This window comes from Ustilago hordei (genome assembly GCF_900519145.1).
Source record: "Ustilago hordei strain Uho2 genome assembly, contig: UHO2_contig_15, whole genome shotgun sequence".
Classification (NCBI taxonomy): Eukaryota; Fungi; Basidiomycota; class Ustilaginomycetes; order Ustilaginales; family Ustilaginaceae; genus Ustilago; species Ustilago hordei.
In genome coordinates, this window is record NW_024545281.1 from 62,272 (window position 1) to 79,679 (window position 17,408).

At 47.4% G+C, this 17,408-nt stretch overlaps 1 protein-coding gene across 1 annotated transcript; it reads right to left on the minus strand.

Annotated features, from left to right (window-relative positions):
• Positions 1-30: 30 nt before the first annotated feature.
• On the minus strand, positions 31-1,470 carry UHO2_05710 (uncharacterized protein; the record flags this gene model as incomplete). The annotated part of the gene is made up of 1 exon (XM_041558609.1): positions 31-1,470. One exon carries the CDS (start codon positions 1,468-1,470, stop codon positions 31-33), a length of 1,440 nt encoding a protein of 479 aa, XP_041414543.1.
• Between the last annotated feature and the right edge of the window lie 15,938 nt (positions 1,471-17,408).

The window sequence follows — 17,408 nt, forward strand, 5'->3', positions numbered from 1 at the left end:
GCGAGGAGGTTTGTAGAGCAATGCATGCCATCAGTGCATCACCCCACTGACGTTTCCCTCATCATCATCATCATCATGCTCCTCCTCCTCATGGTCGAGGTCCATGGGTTGCTGGTATGAGCTGAGGTCCATGGCCTCGGGGTCACCCGTCTCAGTACTGCCTGTGTGGCCATCTCCTGAGTCAGTGGCCTCCTCAAAGGGGTCTGCTGTGGTGACCATAACCTTTGGTCCCATGGGTCGAGAGCTAAGAGGGTCTACCCTCCTGCTGGGGCAGTCTCTGGCCCAATGGCCAATACCCTTGCATACATGACAGGTGTTGATACCTGATGGAGCAGGGCTTCCTTGCTTCGAGGGTTGGGTGGGTTGATGAGGAAGGGGTCGGTTAGTTGGTCTGTTTAGGTTTTGTGTAGTTGCTTGTGTAGTTGCTTGTGCTGGTGATCGAGCTGGATAAGGTTGAGTGGGTTGACGTATGGGGATCGAACTTTGAATTGGCCGAGACCCAGTTCTTAGTGGAGGTGACGTGGCATTTGGGAGTGAGTGTCTAGCTGAGGACTGCTGTAGTAGCATCCTCTGTCGATCGATCTCCTCGACCTCTCGATACCACTCCCATCTCTTCCCAGGTGGATTCCTCTCGAACTTCTCCTGTATGCTACGAGTGAGACTACCTCTGAAGAGATCAATCACTAGCTCATTGTCATCTAGGTTGACCTGTCCTTCCAAGTCTCTGAACCGCTCTACATGACGTGTGGCGGCACCAGGAGCATCACTTGTGAGTCTGAGAGCCAACAGCTTGTTGTATGCCTCCATCCTAGCATTGCGTGGGTTGAACTGCTCTGACAGTTGCTCTGTGAAGTAGTGCCAATCATTGAACAACCTTCCTTCTCTAGCTCTATCAATACGGAGCTTGGAGGTCCACCACTCTCTTGCTGTCCCTTCCAGTTGAGCTCCCATGTGGTTGATCATCCTAGTCTGCTCATACACCTGGTTGAACTTAAACCATGCTTCGGCTTCTAGAATGAAGGTCTCCATGTCTCGGGGATTGAACTTTGGGAAGGGGGTGGCGATGGGCTTTGACCGGTTAAGCTCTGCCATGATGCTGGTATCCTCCTCGTGGTCCAGGGGGTAAGGGTCCATCCTAGTCCTGCTGTAGGGGTCCAGCTTAGTCTTGACATATCTTGGCCCAGTAGGTGAAGCATACTTCTCGTAGTTGATGTCCTCCTGCTCATCCAGGTTGAATGAGACTGATCGTCTTGGTCGTGGAGCTGGAGTAGGAGTATGTGGGTCTCCTATCATAGACTCATCTCCTCCTCCTGCTTGGTCTTCTGAGTGAGAGAGGTCCATTGTCTCCTCCCTGCTCAGTTGAGCTCGTTGTAATCGTTCCTCTCGATGACCCTGTCTGGTAAGCTCTAGCTGTGCTTCCAATAGAGTGAGTAGCCTATCGAGCTTATTGTTGAGGTCTGGGTCCGTCATGGTGATTGTGAGGAGCTGCTTGAACGATCCACTCTAATGTCAGGGGTCTCGCGCCTGAAACCCAGGTCAGTCTGTCGAGATACTCAGTGACTATCAAACTGTGTGACAGCTATTGTCTCGGTATCGGTGACTATCAAGTTGTGCAGTGACAGCAGGTGGCATTCATTGTATATACTATCGTAGGTTTCGGCTGACCTCTGTGGACACTCCATTCAGGGGTAGCTCGGCACGATCAATACAATGTTATGATGACACCAAGGTCTGGTGTGAGTGTTGATGATGATGAGGTTGATGGTGTGGGTGGTGAGATTGGTGATGTCGATGATAATGAGGTTGATGGTGTTGGTGATAAGGTTGGTGGTGTCAACACGAGTGTCCAGTGTGTTGACTTGATGCTTGAAGTGATCCCTGGACCGCAGTGGACTACTGCCTTCGGTTCTATCTTGATCCGGACCGCTAACCTGCTATGGGTGCCTTCAGACGTCAGGTAGTGGTGATACAACACACACACTACGATGAGGAGCAACCTTGATAGATTGCTGCTATGCTGACTGTAACTAATGAGTACTTATGTTTCTAAAGTATTGACTAGTTGTATGGTGAGTAGAGTGGATGAGGATCCACTCGACCTATTGATGATGAGAAAGCATGGTTATATACCTCTTCTCAGCATCGCCAGCGATGCTGCTCCTGCTCTCTCTCCAGAGAGTACCTTCTTCATCGAGTACTGCTCAGGGGCCTCTCCTGCTTGGCACCCCTGTGCCTCTTGAGCTGTGTCGACTCCTTCGACACTGCTCCTCCTCCTCATGACCTGATGTCAACCCTTCGACACTGCTCCTCCTCCTCATGACCTGGTGTCAACTCCTTCAACACTGCTCCTCCTCCTCATGACCTGGTGTCGACTCCTTCGACACTGCTCCTTCTCCTTTGATCAGTGACAGTTCCTTTGGCTCTTGTCTCTTGAGCCCCTGAGTGGTAACCATCTGCATGCTCCTTGAGCTTGGTCCTCTTCGTGGCTGTGCCTGCTCCTTGAGCTTGGTCCTCCTCGTGGCTGTGCTTGGCCCTCCTTTGCATGTGAGTCCATAGGAGTCCATAGTCTCCATGGAGACTGCACTACGCTCTCTACTGATCTCGACTAGATCTTCGATACCTGTGCTCCTTCCATATGAACCCGTGACTCTCCTGCTTCTTGAGCATCCAGGCCCATGACAGAGGCCTCCTCATCCACAAGGAGCAGGAGAAGCAGTGCTGAGGAACAAGGGACATTGTAAGAGAGTCAGGCACTGTAGGAGGAACCAGAGGAGGCGAGGCAGTGCCAAAGGAGGCCTCCTAGAGTAAGAGCAGTGTCGTGTCAGCGGTCGTGTGCCTGGAACCTGAAAGCTACCAGTTTGGGTGATTCCAACCAGTTTCAGTGAGCACTCTTGAGTATGCACCTGTCAGCCACTTTCACTGAGACTGCTCAAAGGATTGTTTGTTTGACAAGTTTTGGCTAACTGCTGTGAACACTCAGTTCAGTGGTAATGTGGCACAGTCAGTTCCTGCTTGTTGCAGAACACTTAACATATGGGGTGGTAATCCATTGACTCAATATGAGTTTTTGAGGTGTCAATGAGCAAATGGCAAATCAGTGAGAGAAGCCCAGACTGCAGTATGAGTACTGCCTTTGGAGAGATGATTATCTGGACTGCAGTAACTACTGCCTACAGACAACATCAGTGAGGGGTGATATGACACACCTGCTCAGATTAGTAGCAACAGCCTGCAATTGCACTATGTGACAGAACAACTAAGTATACATTACAGTAGAGTATAGTTTAGTTAAGAATAGAGTGGATGCCAGATCCACTCATTCACTATGATGGGAGGGGGGGGGTGTATATATATGTTTGTGCCATGGTGTTGACTCCACCACAGCCCCCCTCCTTGCAGGGGTGTGGCCTCTCCATCCACCCTTGTCTATCTGGCTCCTTCAGCATCCCAGTCCTTCCTGCTCCTACTCCTCTGGCTGAGGCAGCAATCCTCCTATGCTGCCTTCATCATACTCAGGGGTTACTCTCCCACCTCATTGGGTGGCGAGGTCTTCTCATCCCCTATTCCCAGTGGCTGGCCCTACAGTCTTACTGGAGCATCTTCATCTCATTGTGAGACTGATTGATCCACTTCATCTCAGGCCAGTCTTGGTGAATCTTCCCACAACCCACTGTCTCGACCATTCTTGATGAGGTTTCACCCCTAGCTCTTTGTCTGACCATTCTTGATGAGATTGGTCAGAGCCCCTGGGTCTCAACCAGTCCTGCTTCCTATGCACCAAGCTCATTTCAGCAGCTGTGCAGCATGGCTGCTTATGATCTCTGTGCTGGCCCTGTGACATGTCGCAGGCGACACCAAGAGGACATCTATATAAAACATACATTCTCTTTGTTGTAGTGATTGAGTGGATCCTCATCCACTCTACTTTACACATTACTAGATATAACTTCACATAAGTATACTTACTAGTTCCCTCAACAGTGTCATGGGGCCAGAGGTAAGTGCAGGAAGAACTGGACTCATATGAAGGGACCAGGCGCAGCAATCGTGGATCAGGCCAAAGGAGAGTTCCAACAGAGCTCGATGAGAACAGTAGGAGCAAGCGCTCTACCACAGAACTCGCCAGGATCAGCAGAAACAAGGACTTACTACAGAGTTTGTCAGGATCAGTAGTATCAAGCCCATATGACAGATCTCAGGGAGACTGGTTCAAGGATGCATCTATCACTGATCTCACAGCAGGTGGGCAACAGATGAAGAAGGGCTCACCAACCAATGAAGTAGGGGCCCTATAGGACAATAAACATGGTGCAAGAAGGTGGGCATCGTCATCAGGGGAGCATGATGAAAGGAGGGGCACCTTACACTGGGATGAAGTGGGGGTGACCCCTATTAGCAATGAGGAAGCACTGGCTCTCCTTGACCCAGGAGCAGAAGAAGCAGTGCTCGACGAGGAGGAGGCAGTGCTGTAGAGACCGCTGATGCAGTGTCGCAGGTGACAATGTGATAACACCTATATAATAATAGAAGTAAAGAAGTTTCGGTCCCAATAAGCAAACACACTACTACATCTTCAGGTGAGAAAAGTCATAGAGGCTTCTCTACTACATATCTCAACAAGAACAGTAATACATAACATGTTGTCACATATCTCAACAGGATTCGTACTAGACATGTCTCTATTACAGATATCAGGTTTCAGGCATGAGACCTCTGACACAGTGTCGAGGAGATCGATACACTTCTCAGGAGGAGCAAGGGCAGTGTCGCAGGCGACACTGTACAGTCCCTTCCGAAGTTTGGGGACAGGGTCCAATAGACAATCATTCAACTCGTGTGGTAGCATACTTTCCATCTGCTTGGACAACTGATGTCTCATAAGTGTCAGGCTGAGCAAAACAAACAGTGAGCAAGCCCAAAAGAAGAGCTTTTGATTGCAGTGAGTCTCAGAGCCAACTAATACTTGAGCAGACCTCCATGCTTAGTAAGCACTTGCTCCACACAATGCTTCATTGACTCAATCACAGGGTTGATATGTTTGAGTGTAATCTGGGTGTTCCACACTTCCTCTGCAGCTCTTGCAAGTTCATCCCAGGTTTTTGGTACTGGCAAGCACTTACCAAGCAAGTTTTTGAAAACATACCATATGTTCACAATAGGGTTAAGGTCTGGTGAAGCCAGCAGGTGTTCCTGCATCTGTATGTTGTATTCAGCCCACCATTGCTTGCAGATAGCAGCCTGATGACAGCTGCTGCCATCCTTGGCAACTGACAGGCCATCAGGATTTGTGATAACAGCAGTTACAGCTTCACAGAGTGGGCTGTCAATGATCCAATTGTGATACAAGACAGCTGTGAGATTCTCAGCAGGACTCCATTGATTACCCAACCCTGGTTGCTTCTTCCTTGGAGCCAATGGGAGCACAACCAATGGGGTTTTAAGGTTGTATGCAATGCTGGCCCATACCTGGATGCTGAAACAGCCAGAATGGAACATCAGAACCATGTTGTTGATGTCTTCTTGAGTGCTTTTCTGGCAGCTAACCCATGTGCACCTAGACCAGTAGCCAACCTCAACAGCTGCCTTGTCTGTGAACAGTGTCATGGGTTCGGACAGATGCGCAGGAAGAACTGGTTTCATATGAAGAGGAGCACAGAAATCGTGGGATTGGGCTAGACAGGAGTTTATGGCAGAGTTCACTGAAGTCAGTAGTAGTAATGATTCTATGGCATAACTTGTTGAGATCAGTAGGAACATGGGTTCTCCTACAAGGGTAGGTAGGACTAGTAATATCATGCTTGTGACTTAAGATCTCACAGGAATTGATTCAGGAGAGGCCTCTATTGCCAATAGGGCAAGAGGACAACAATGAACAAGGAGAGGTCACCACTGGATGAAGGAGGGGTCTGACTGGACAATGAACCTAAGGGAGACTGGTGGGCAAGATAAGTAGGAGCATGTGTCATCACTCAGATGAAGTGGGACTAGCCCCTGATGGAGATGAGACAGTGAGGGGCACATCCACCCACAGGAGACAAGGGAGGAGGTGCTGATGAGTAGCATCACATGGTGGATGGAGAGCAAAGGAGGCATGAGGAGAGGGAGCAGTATCACAGGTGACACTGCAAGACAGGAATATAACCATGCCCCTCAACATAGCAAGGGAGTGGATCACCATCCACTCTACACCATACACAACTAGTTATCACTTCACTTAAGTATACATTAGTTACAGTCAGCAAAAGTCGCAATCAAGTAGATTGCTTCCATTGTAGTGCATGTGTTGTATCACTGCTCACTGATGTCCGAAGGCGGTTCATAGCAAACCAGCAGTCCAGATAAAGATAGAACCGAAGGCAGTCATCTGCTGCAGTCTGGGCATCACTCAAGCACTCAGTCGACACACTGGACACTCGTGTCGACGACAGCAATCACAAGCACACCAGACCTTGGTGTTAATATCAGTTCATAGCAGTTATTGATCATGCTGAGTGTCAGCAGTCGCACGCCCAAAACCTGATATCTGTAATAGAGTCGCCTCTATTATGAATTCTGTTGAGATATGTGACAATGCTTGTGGTATTATGATTCTTAGCAAGATATGTAGTAGAAACATTGCTATCACTTTTCTTGCTCAAAGATGCAGTAATGGCTTTGCTATTGCAGGTTTTGACTAACTGCTGTGGACACTCCATCCAGAGGTAGCTCAGCATGATCAATAACTTGAATGTATTGCCTGACACCAAAGGTTTGGTGTGAGTGAGATGACTGGTAGCACCAACATGAGTGTCCAGTGTGTCAACTGAATGTTTGAGGTGATCCCCAGACTGCAGTGGATGACTGCCTTTGGTTCTATCATTATCTGGACTGCAGGTTTCTATGAACTGCCTTTGGACATCAGTGAGCAGTGATACAACACATGCACTATGATGGATGCAATCTTATTGAGATTGCAACAGGCTGACTGAATACCAATTTATACTTTATGTGTAAAGCTGTAACTAGTAGTGTATGGTGTAGAGTGGATGGGGATTGTTACAGGATCGGGAATCAGGTAACCAAACCGAACATAGTGAGCAGTAAAACCACTACACCAGCTAGACCCTTAGCTGGTGTACCTGATTCACACAACACTGAAGTATAAGCATTTTCACTCCCAAATGCTCCGGACTCGGAGAACGGAATTCCTATTCCAGTGACAGGGATCCACTCACTTGCTATGACGAGGAGCATGGTTATATAACCATCCCTGTGATGTCGCCTGCAACACTGCTCCCTCCCTGGGAGGCCTTGTCAACTCTGCTTCTCCTCCTTGTCCTTCCTATCCTGTCCACCCTCTTGGTGCTGTCTCTTCACTGCTTCTCTCGCTTCATATGGACAGACAGTTCTCATGTTACTTCATCATTGTCAGGGGTCAGTCCCACCCCATCTGAGTGGTGACTTGCATCTGTTCATTACCCTCCTGTCATTAGCACCCATCTGTTTGCATCGACTTCATTGTCATGCAAGGTCCCTACTTCATATGGTGGCAACTGTCCTCCCCTTGTACAGTATCCTCCCATCGTCATATCGGTGATGGGGTGCCTCCCTGACCGATTCTCATGAGACCTGTCATACTCAGTGTGGTATTGCAATCCCCACTGAACTCTGTGGTAACAGCTTTGTTCCTACTGATCCTGGCGAGTTATGCTATAGGATTGTCTCTCCTACTGATCCCAATGAACCATGTCATAGGCTCATTTCTCCTACTGATCTTGGCAAATTATGCCATAGACTCATTTCTCCTACTGATCTCAGTGAATTCTCCCTTAAGCTCTTGTGTAGCCTGATCCTGTGATTCCTGCACTCCTTCATATGACTTCAACTTCTTCTTTCCTCCTGCGCATCTGGCTCCTATGACACCGAGCTACCTCTGGACAGAGTGTCCACAGTGGTTAGTCGAAACCTGCAATAGCAAAACCATTACTACATCTTTGGGCAAGAAAAGTAATAGAGGTGCCTCTATTGCATATCTCATCAAGAATTGTAATACACAAGACATTACCACATATCTCGACAGGATTTGTAATAGACACGTCCCTGTCACAGATATCAGGTTTTGGGTGCATGACCTCTGACAAACAGCACACACTTCCAATCAGTGGAGCTGTTGGCCTTGGCCCATTTGAGATGTTTATGTCAGTTTTTGGATGTCAGAAACAGCTTTTGAAGTGCAATACAGTGGTTAATTCCAGCCTGGTATGCTGCTTTCCAGAGCTGTGTTGTTGGAACATCAGCAAGCAATGCTGACAGCTGTCACCATGATAGGAATGGGTTTTTGAGTACCTCACACTGAAGGTAACAGTCTGAGGTAGCTGTCCAAGTGTGTGGACAGCCAGATTGTGCTTTTGTTTTGAAGGAACCACACTCCTTAAATTTCTGGATGGTCTTGTGCACTGCTGTCTTGGATACACCACTTAGCTCCATGATTTGTCAAATTGGCAGCCCAGTATCATGCATTGCAATGATTGAAGCACACTGGCTTGGGGAGAGCTCATTGCCATGGACCATGTTGGTGTTTGAAGTGTCCTTGCTTAGTATGATGATAGTGCTATTGCTCAATGATGACAACAACACAAATGAGGGGTATCCAGCTAAATTAGGAAATTACCTGATTGTCCTCAAACTTACACACAGGGACTGTACAAACACATATATACTCTCATTTCATCATAGCATATGAGTGGACCCTCATCCACTCTATCTACTACTTATCTAACTCTTTACTTGTGTCATGACTCGGTCATGACCCCTCTCATATTTACCATAGATCTAACATTGATATGTCATTTCACTGCAAAAGAGTCTTAGACTCATCACATCAAGTCTTGTACTCTCGATCTCAAAGTTTTGCTCCTTCCTTCTTCTCTTTTCCTTCTCTACCAGCCTTCGTCGCCATCATCCTTCTCTAGCAGCCATCGCCATCATCCGACACTAACATCATCATCATCATCACCGATCAAGACACCTCTCTCCTCCTCCTCTCTCGACCCTTGATCAAGACACACCTCTCTCTTCGATCGTCATCAAGACACCTTACTCCTCCTCCTCTCTCAATTCTCGATCAAGACACACCTTTCTCCTTGATCGTCATCAGATGCCCCTTCCTCCTCACAAGGCTCCACCACCATCACCTTCTTTGCCTCCATCCACATCTGTCACTATGCCCCCTCCTAACCACTCTGAACATATCGAGTCCCTGGAGGCCCAGGTTCAATCGTTGCTCACTGTTCTCAATGCTCGTGATGCTCAAGAACCTTTCAACAACAATGCTTCAGCTCGACAAGGGTTCTGATCCAAAGAACCAGAGGCCTTCACCGGCGAGCGAGGTCACCTAGAGCCATTCTTAGCCCAGGTCGATGTGTTCCTGCGGCTCAACCCTGGGTGCTTCATCAATGACTCCGACCAGATCCTTGTCATGGGCCTGAATGCGCAGGAAGCAGGAAGACCCATTAGTTCATATGAAGGGTGTGCGGGAATCGGGCAGATTGTAGGATTTGCAGCAGAATTCACTGAGATCTGCAGTAGAATCAGCTCTATGACAGATCTCAGTGCAATCAGTATGAGCAAGGATGATATCACAGATCCCACCGAGATCGGTAGTAAGCATGAACATATGGCAGATTCCACAGAGATCAGTGACAAGGATGTTTGTACAACAAATTCACATGCAAGGAGGACCAAGCTCTGCCAAGATGGGGACCAAGCTCAGGAGCATGCAGTTAGTTACCACTCAGGGGTCACAAGATAAGGACCTGGAGAACTGTCACTGGTCAAAGGAAGAAGAGCTGTGTCAAGGACACTGGCAAGCAGGTCATGAGGAGGAGGAGCAGTGTCAAAGGAGTCAACACACAGCTCAAGAAGGACAGGAGCAGTGCTACAGGGACCCCTGTATAGTACTTGACAAAGAGGGTACTCTCTGGAGAGAGAGAGCCAGAGCAGTGTCACAGGTCACACTACAAGGGGTGTATATAAAGCATACCTTCTCATCACAGGTGGACAAGTGGATCCTCATCCACTCTACACCATATAACTAGTATTACTTCAGAAGCATAAGTACTCATTAGTTTCAGTCAGCAAGCAGCAATCAAATAGATTGCTTCTCATTGTAGCATGTGTGTTGTATCACTGCTCACTGATGTCTGAAGGCAGTTCATAGCAAACCAGCAGTCTGGATAAAGATAGAACTGAAGGCAGTAGTCCACTGTGGTCTGGGGATCACCTCAAGCGATAGTTGACACACTGGACACTCATGTTGATGCCACCCAACAATATATTCACACCAGACCTTGGTGTTACCACACCCATGTATTGATATTGATTGTGCCAAGCTACCTCTGGATGGAGTGTTCACAGCAGTCAGCCAAAATCTGCAATAGCATTACTACAATCACAGATTCAAGCAAGAAAAGTGATAGGGATGGCTCTATTGCATATTTCACTGAGAATTGCAATACCACTAGTGTTGTCACATAACTTGACAGGATTGGTAATAGAATCGACTCTATTACAGATTTCAGGTTTCAGGCACGCGACCACTGACAATTAGCACCAGACCTCGGTGCCACCTCAGACAAAGTAACTATTGGCCTTTGAGTGTGCCGAGCTACCTCTGGACAGAGTGTCCCCAGTGGTCAGTCGAAATCTGCAATAGATATCAGTTACAACTTATTCAGGCAAGAACAGTCATAGAAGGCTTCTACGACAGATTCCAGCAAGAACAATAATAGAAGGTGTCAGAGGTCGCATGCCCAAAACCTGAGATCTGTAATAGAGTCGCATCTATTACGAATCCTGTCGAGTTATGTGACAACACTTGTGGTATTATGATTCTTGGTGAGATATGTAGTAGGGTCATCTCTATCACTTTTCTCACTCAGAAATGCAGTAATGGTTTTGCTATTGCAGGTTTCGACTGACCACTGTGGACACTCCATCCAGAGGTAGCTCAGCACAATCAATAACATATGTGAACTTGTACTGACACCAAGGTCTGGTGTGAGTGATGTGCTTGGTGGCACTGACATGAGTGTCCAGTGTGCTGACTGTATGCTTGAGGTGATCCCCAGACTGCAGTGGATGACTGCCTTTGGTTCTATCTTTATCCAGACTGCTGGTTTGCTAGGAACTGCCTTTGGACATCAGTGAGCAGTGATACAACACACATGCTACAATGGAAGCAATCTACTTGATTGTGACTGTGCTGACTGAAACTAATGTATACTTATGCTGAAGTGATAACTAGTTATGTATGGTGTAGAGTGGATGGAGATCCACTTGTCCACCTATGATGAGAAGGTATGATTATATACATCTTTGCAGTGTCACCTGTGATGCTGCTCCAGCTCTCTTAACCAGAGAGTACCCTCTTTGTCGAGTACCATACAGGAGTCCCTGTAACCTCACTTCTGTCCTCCTTGAGCTGGGTGTCAACCTCTTTGACACAGCTCTTCCTCCTCACAACCTGTACACCAGTGTCATTGACACAGCTCTCCTTCCTCCTAACTGGTGACTGTTCTCCTGATTCCTGTCTTGTGAACCCCTGAGTGGTAACCAGCTGCATGCTTCTGGGCTCAGTCCTCGTCTTGGCAGAGCTTGGTCCTCCTTGCATGTGAAATCATCATGTGGTCATCCTTGCCACTGATCTCCATGGAATCTGCCATATGATCTCTTCTACTACTGATCTCAGTGGAATTCATGATACTATCCTTGTTTGTGCAGATCTTGGTGGGATCTGTCATAGAATGGCTTCAACTGCAGATCTCAATGAACTCTGCTGCAAATCCCATGATCTGCCCGATTCTGTGATTCCTGCACTCCCTTCATATGAGTTGATGGACCTTCTTACTTCTTGCACATCCAGGCCCATGACAGAAGGCTTCTATCACAGATCTCGCTAAGATCAGTAGTAGTTGCTTTTCTACCACAGATTTCGGGTTTCAGGTGCACGATGTCAGCGATCGGGAATCGGGTAACCAAACCAAAACATAGTGAGCAGCAAAACCACTACATCAGCTAGTCCCTTAGCTGGTGTACCCAATTCACACAACACTGAAGTATAAGCATTTTCACTCCCAAATGCTCCGGACTCGGAGAACGGAACCATTCCGGTGACACGCGACCTCTGACAAACAGTTGCAATTGCAGAGCATTGCTTCTATCGTAGCGCATGTGTTGTATCACCGCTTCTTGACACCATCCGAAGGCAGTACCCTCTGCGGTCCAGATATCAATCAACACAGAAGGCGGTTTCATACTGTGGTCTGGCTCACTCGATCTTATACCAAAGGAAGTCATCCACTGCAGTCTGGGGATCACTCAACTCAAGCAAACTATCGACACACTGGACACTCATGTCGAAACAAATGCATTCACACCAGACCTTGGTGTCATCTAAGGGAACTATTGGACATTGATTGTGCTGAGCTACCTCTGGATGGAGTGTCCACAGCAGTTAGTCAAAATCTGTTATAACCTTTAGTTACAATATATTCAAGTGAGAAAGGTCATAGAAGGCTTCTACAGCAGATTCCAGCAAGAATAATAATAGAAGGTGTTTACAATAGATCTCGCCGAGATTGACTGTAATTGACTTCTAACATAGATTTCGGGTTTCAGGAGCGCGACCGCTGACACACGGCACGATCAAGGTCCTAGTGAACATAATTGAGACTATATCAGAGTATGGTGCAACAGCGTCTGTCTTGACACGAGTGTCCGCAATGTTGACAGTCATGCAGTTGAGCTAATTGATTGATAACTGGACTGCAGTGGACAACTGCCTTTGGTATGAGATTGAGAGTGATGGACCACAGGGGCTGCCTTCAGTATTGATTATTATCTGGACTGCTGTAGAGTACTGCCTATGGACATTGTCAGTAGCAGTGATACAACACACATGCTATGTTTTAGATGCAATGGCCTGCAATTGCAACTTGTGATGGAACTACTAAGTATATGATGTGGTAAAGATATAGCTAGTAAGGTGTAGAGTAGATGAAGATCCACTTGACTATTACTACAAAGAGAATGTGTGGTTATATAGACAGATTGCAGTGCTGCCTGCGACACTGCTCTTGCTCCTCTTCAGGAGGTGTAAGTTCTTCGACACTGCTCTGTCGGCGGCCTCTCCTTCTGGTCCCTTATGTGTCCTGTCCCATCCATACTCCTCCTCCTGCTGACATTGCTGCAACCAAGTGTGACTCCATTGCTGATAGGAGTCACTCCCACCTCCCTTGATGGACGAGATACACCCTCCTTCATCTTGCTCATGCTCGCTACCAGTCCACGGCATCTGTCACCTTATGCCGAGTTCATTGTCAGTTAGGGGTCTCTCCCACCTCACCTGGGTGGTGATCCCTTGCTTTGCCTGTCTCCTTATGAGATTGGTAAGAGCAGTCCCCTCCAACCAGTTTCCTTGGGATCTGTCATACTGTTGTGAGTCTACAGATGCTGACAAGTTCTGCTGTAAGATCTTGATCCTACCAATCCTGATGAATTCTGCCATAAGTCCTTGATCCTACCAATCTCGACAAACTCTGTCAGAACCCACTAATCGCCCGATCCTGCGATTCTCGCACATGGTCTCTTCTCATACAGATCCAGATTGTCAGAGGTTGCGCACCTGAAACCTGATATCTGTAATAAAAGGCAACTACGACTAATCTTGGCAAGATCTATTGTAAAAGCCTTTTATTATTATTCTTGCTGGAATCTGCTGTGGAAGCCTTCTATGACTGTTCTCACTCGAATGGATTGTAACTTAAGGTTATCACAGATTCCAACTGACCACTGGGGACACTTCATCCAGAGGTAGCTCAGCACAATCAATATCCAATAGGTACTTTGAGCTGACACCAAGGTCTGGTGTGAAATGAGTTAACTCAACACAAGTGTCCAGTGTGTCAATGAGTTGAATGGTTGATCCCCAGACTGCAGTGGATGACTGCCTTTGGTATAAGATCAAGTGAGCTGGACTGCAGTATGAAACCGCCTTCAGTGTTGATTGATATCTGGACTGCAGAGGGTACTGCCTTTGGATGGTGTCAAGAAGTGGTGATACAATGCACACACTATGATAGAAGCAATGCTCTGCAATTACTCGACTACTTATGACAGGGAGAATGTAGGGTTATATAGATGCTCTCATAGTGTCGCCTGTGACAATGCTCCTACTCTCCTCAGGAGGTGTAGGGTGTCATGGGCCTGGGTGCGCAGAACGAGGAAAGACCGAGGTTCATATGAAGGTAGTGCAGGAATCATGGAATCGGGTAGATCGTAGGAGCTGCGACAGAGTTCACCAAGATTGGCAGTAGAATCAGCTCTATGGCAGACCACAGCGAAATTGGCACAAGCATCGTTGATATCACGAATCCCACCAGAATCTGCAGCAAGCGAGAACATGTGGCAGATTCCACTGGGATCGGTAGTAAGGATGTCCATATGATGATTCACATGTGAGAGGGACCGAGCTCAGTGACATGTGGTCAGTTACCACTCAGGGTCCCACAGGACAGGAGTAGAAGAGAACCGTCACCAGTCAAAGGAAGGAGATCTGTGTATAGGACACTGGCAAAAGGGACATGAAGAGGAGGAGCAGTGTTGATGAAGTTGACACAGCTCAGGAAAGACAGGAGGGACAAGGCTTGATATGGAGGAGGTGCCTCCTTGGAGATCCCTGTGCAGTACTTGATGAAGAGGGTACTCTCTGGAGAGAGGAAGCAGGAGCAGTGTCACTGGTGACACTGCGAAGAGGCATATAGTCCTACCTCCTCATCACAAATGGTCGAGTGGAGGGTCATCCACTCTACTCACCATACAACTAGTCAATACTTTAGAAACATAAGTACTCATTAGTTTTCAGTCAGCATAAGTTGCAATCAATAGATTGCTCCTCATCAAAGCATGTGTGTTGTATCACTGTTTCCTGACATCCGAAGGCAGTTCTTAGCAAACCAGCAGCCCGGATATCAATAGAACCGAAGGCAGTCATCCACTGCAGTCTGGGGATCACCTCAAGCATAGTCGATGCACTGGACACTTGTGTCAATGCCACCAATCCATATTCACACCAGACCTTTGGTGTCATCAGCAAGTTCACATAGTTATTGATTGTGCCGAGCTACCTCTGAATGGAGTGTCTGACAGTGGTCAGTTGAAATCTGCAATAGCATCATCACAACTACAGATTCGAGCAAGAAAAGTAATAGAGATGGCTCTACTGCATATCATGTGAAGAATCGCAATACCACAAGCACTGTCACATAACTTGACAGAATCGGTAATAGTATTGATACAACTACCAATCTCAGGTTTCAGGCATGCGACTGCTGACATTAGAGTGGATCGTTCAAGCAGCACCCCATGATCGCGATGACAGACCAAGGCCTCAACAATAAGCTCGACTGGCTTCTAGCACTATTGGAAGCCCAACTCGAGCTCACTAGGCAAGGCCAATGAGAAGAGCGACTTCACCATGCTCACCTAAGCAGAGAAGAGACAATTGAGTTCTTGCAATCAGAAGATCAAGCAGGAGGAGATGAATCCATGCTAGGAGACCCTCAGACTCCTACACCAGCATCATGACCAAGATGATCGGTCTTGTTTGCTGCCATAGATGAGCAAGACGATGTTAATTACAAAAAGTATGCATTGCCCACCAGGCCAAGGTACTACAAACCCAGGGAGGATCCATATAGTAGGACTAGGATGGAACCTTATGTCCCATACTTGGAGGAGGATCCTAGTGTATTGGTGGATCTCTCTCGATCAAAGCCAATTGCCACACCCTTTCCTAAGTTTAATCCACGAGATGTGGAGATATTCATTCTCGAAGCCAAAGCCTGGTTTAAGTTTAACCAGGTATATGAGCAAACAAGAATGATCAACCACATGGGCTCTCAATTGGAAGGGAATGCATGGGAGTGGTGGACCTCCAAGCTCCGAATTGACAGGGCACATGAAGGAAGGTTATTCAATGACTGGCACTACTTTACAGAGCAGCTGTCAGAACAATTCAATCCCCGGAATGCTAGAATGGAAGCCTACAACAAGCTGTTGGCTCTCAAACTCAATAGCAATGCACCTGGTGCTGCCACACACCATGTGGAACATTTCAGAGACTTGGAAGGACAAGTCAATCTGGATGATAACGAGCTCATCATTGACTTGTTCTGAGGCAGTCTCACACATAGTCTGCAAGAAAAGTTTGAGTGTAACCCACCTGCAAAGAGGTGGGGATGGTACTGAGAGGTCGAAGATATTGACTGACAGAGGATGCTGCTACAGCAGTCCTCTGCTAGGCACCCGAGTGCTGCTCCTCCACGATTGAACCTGGGAATCTGACCAATGCCACCTGCTCAGAGCTCATTCCCCATTCGGCAACCAGCACAAAGAAACTCTGCTCAAATGCCAGCACCAATAATGGCAGGAAACCCAAGCAGACCAACCCATTGGCTGCTACCTCAGCAGTACATACTGGACCTGAAACAAGGAAGCCCCACAGTACCAGGCAATAGCACTTGCCATATCTGCAAAGGCATCGGTCATTGGGCCAGAGACTGCCCAGGCAAGATGGCAGACCCTCTGGGCCCACGACCTTTGGGACCAAGAGTCATGGTAACCACAGAAGATCCCTTTGAGGAAGGGGCCACTGACTCAAGGGATGGGCATACAGGCAGCACTGAAACAAGCGACCCTGATGACCTAGACTTCAATCAATACCAAGTTCCTAATGACACCAATCAAGAGGAACCCCAAGATGATGATGATGAGGGAAATGACAGTGGGGCAATGCACTGATGGCATGCATGGCTCTACGAACCTCCTTGCCATCATTGTGTATATATCAAGATTGCCAAATATGTTTCTCCACCAGCAAGGGAAAAGCAGTATTAGAGCTTACAGGAATGGTCCAAGACCACCCTGCTTGTATACTCGCTGACACCGGTGCTGGCTTGTCCATAGTTTCAGATTCCTTTATCAGTAAGTACCTAATACCAACAAAACCCTCAAAAACAAGATTGATTCATGGTGTCACCAGACACCAGCTCATTATCAATAGCACCACAACTGTACAGGTAGTTATTGGCAAGCACAGCCTAGGTGTAGTCAAAGTATTGGTAGCCGATACTGCTGACTATGACCTTATACTGGGATTCACTGAGCTAAGAAGGCTCAAGCCCACCATACGATGGGACACAGGCCAACTGGAGTTCAAGTCCCAGGACTGAAAACGACCCCCTGAAGCCACTGCAACTAGGGGTTTACAATCAAAAGTGTCACAATCGGTCATAGTAGTGGAACTGTCACAGAATTCGATGAAAGCTGCTGCAACAAGCAAGCAAAAACAGGAGCTCGCCATAAGAGAC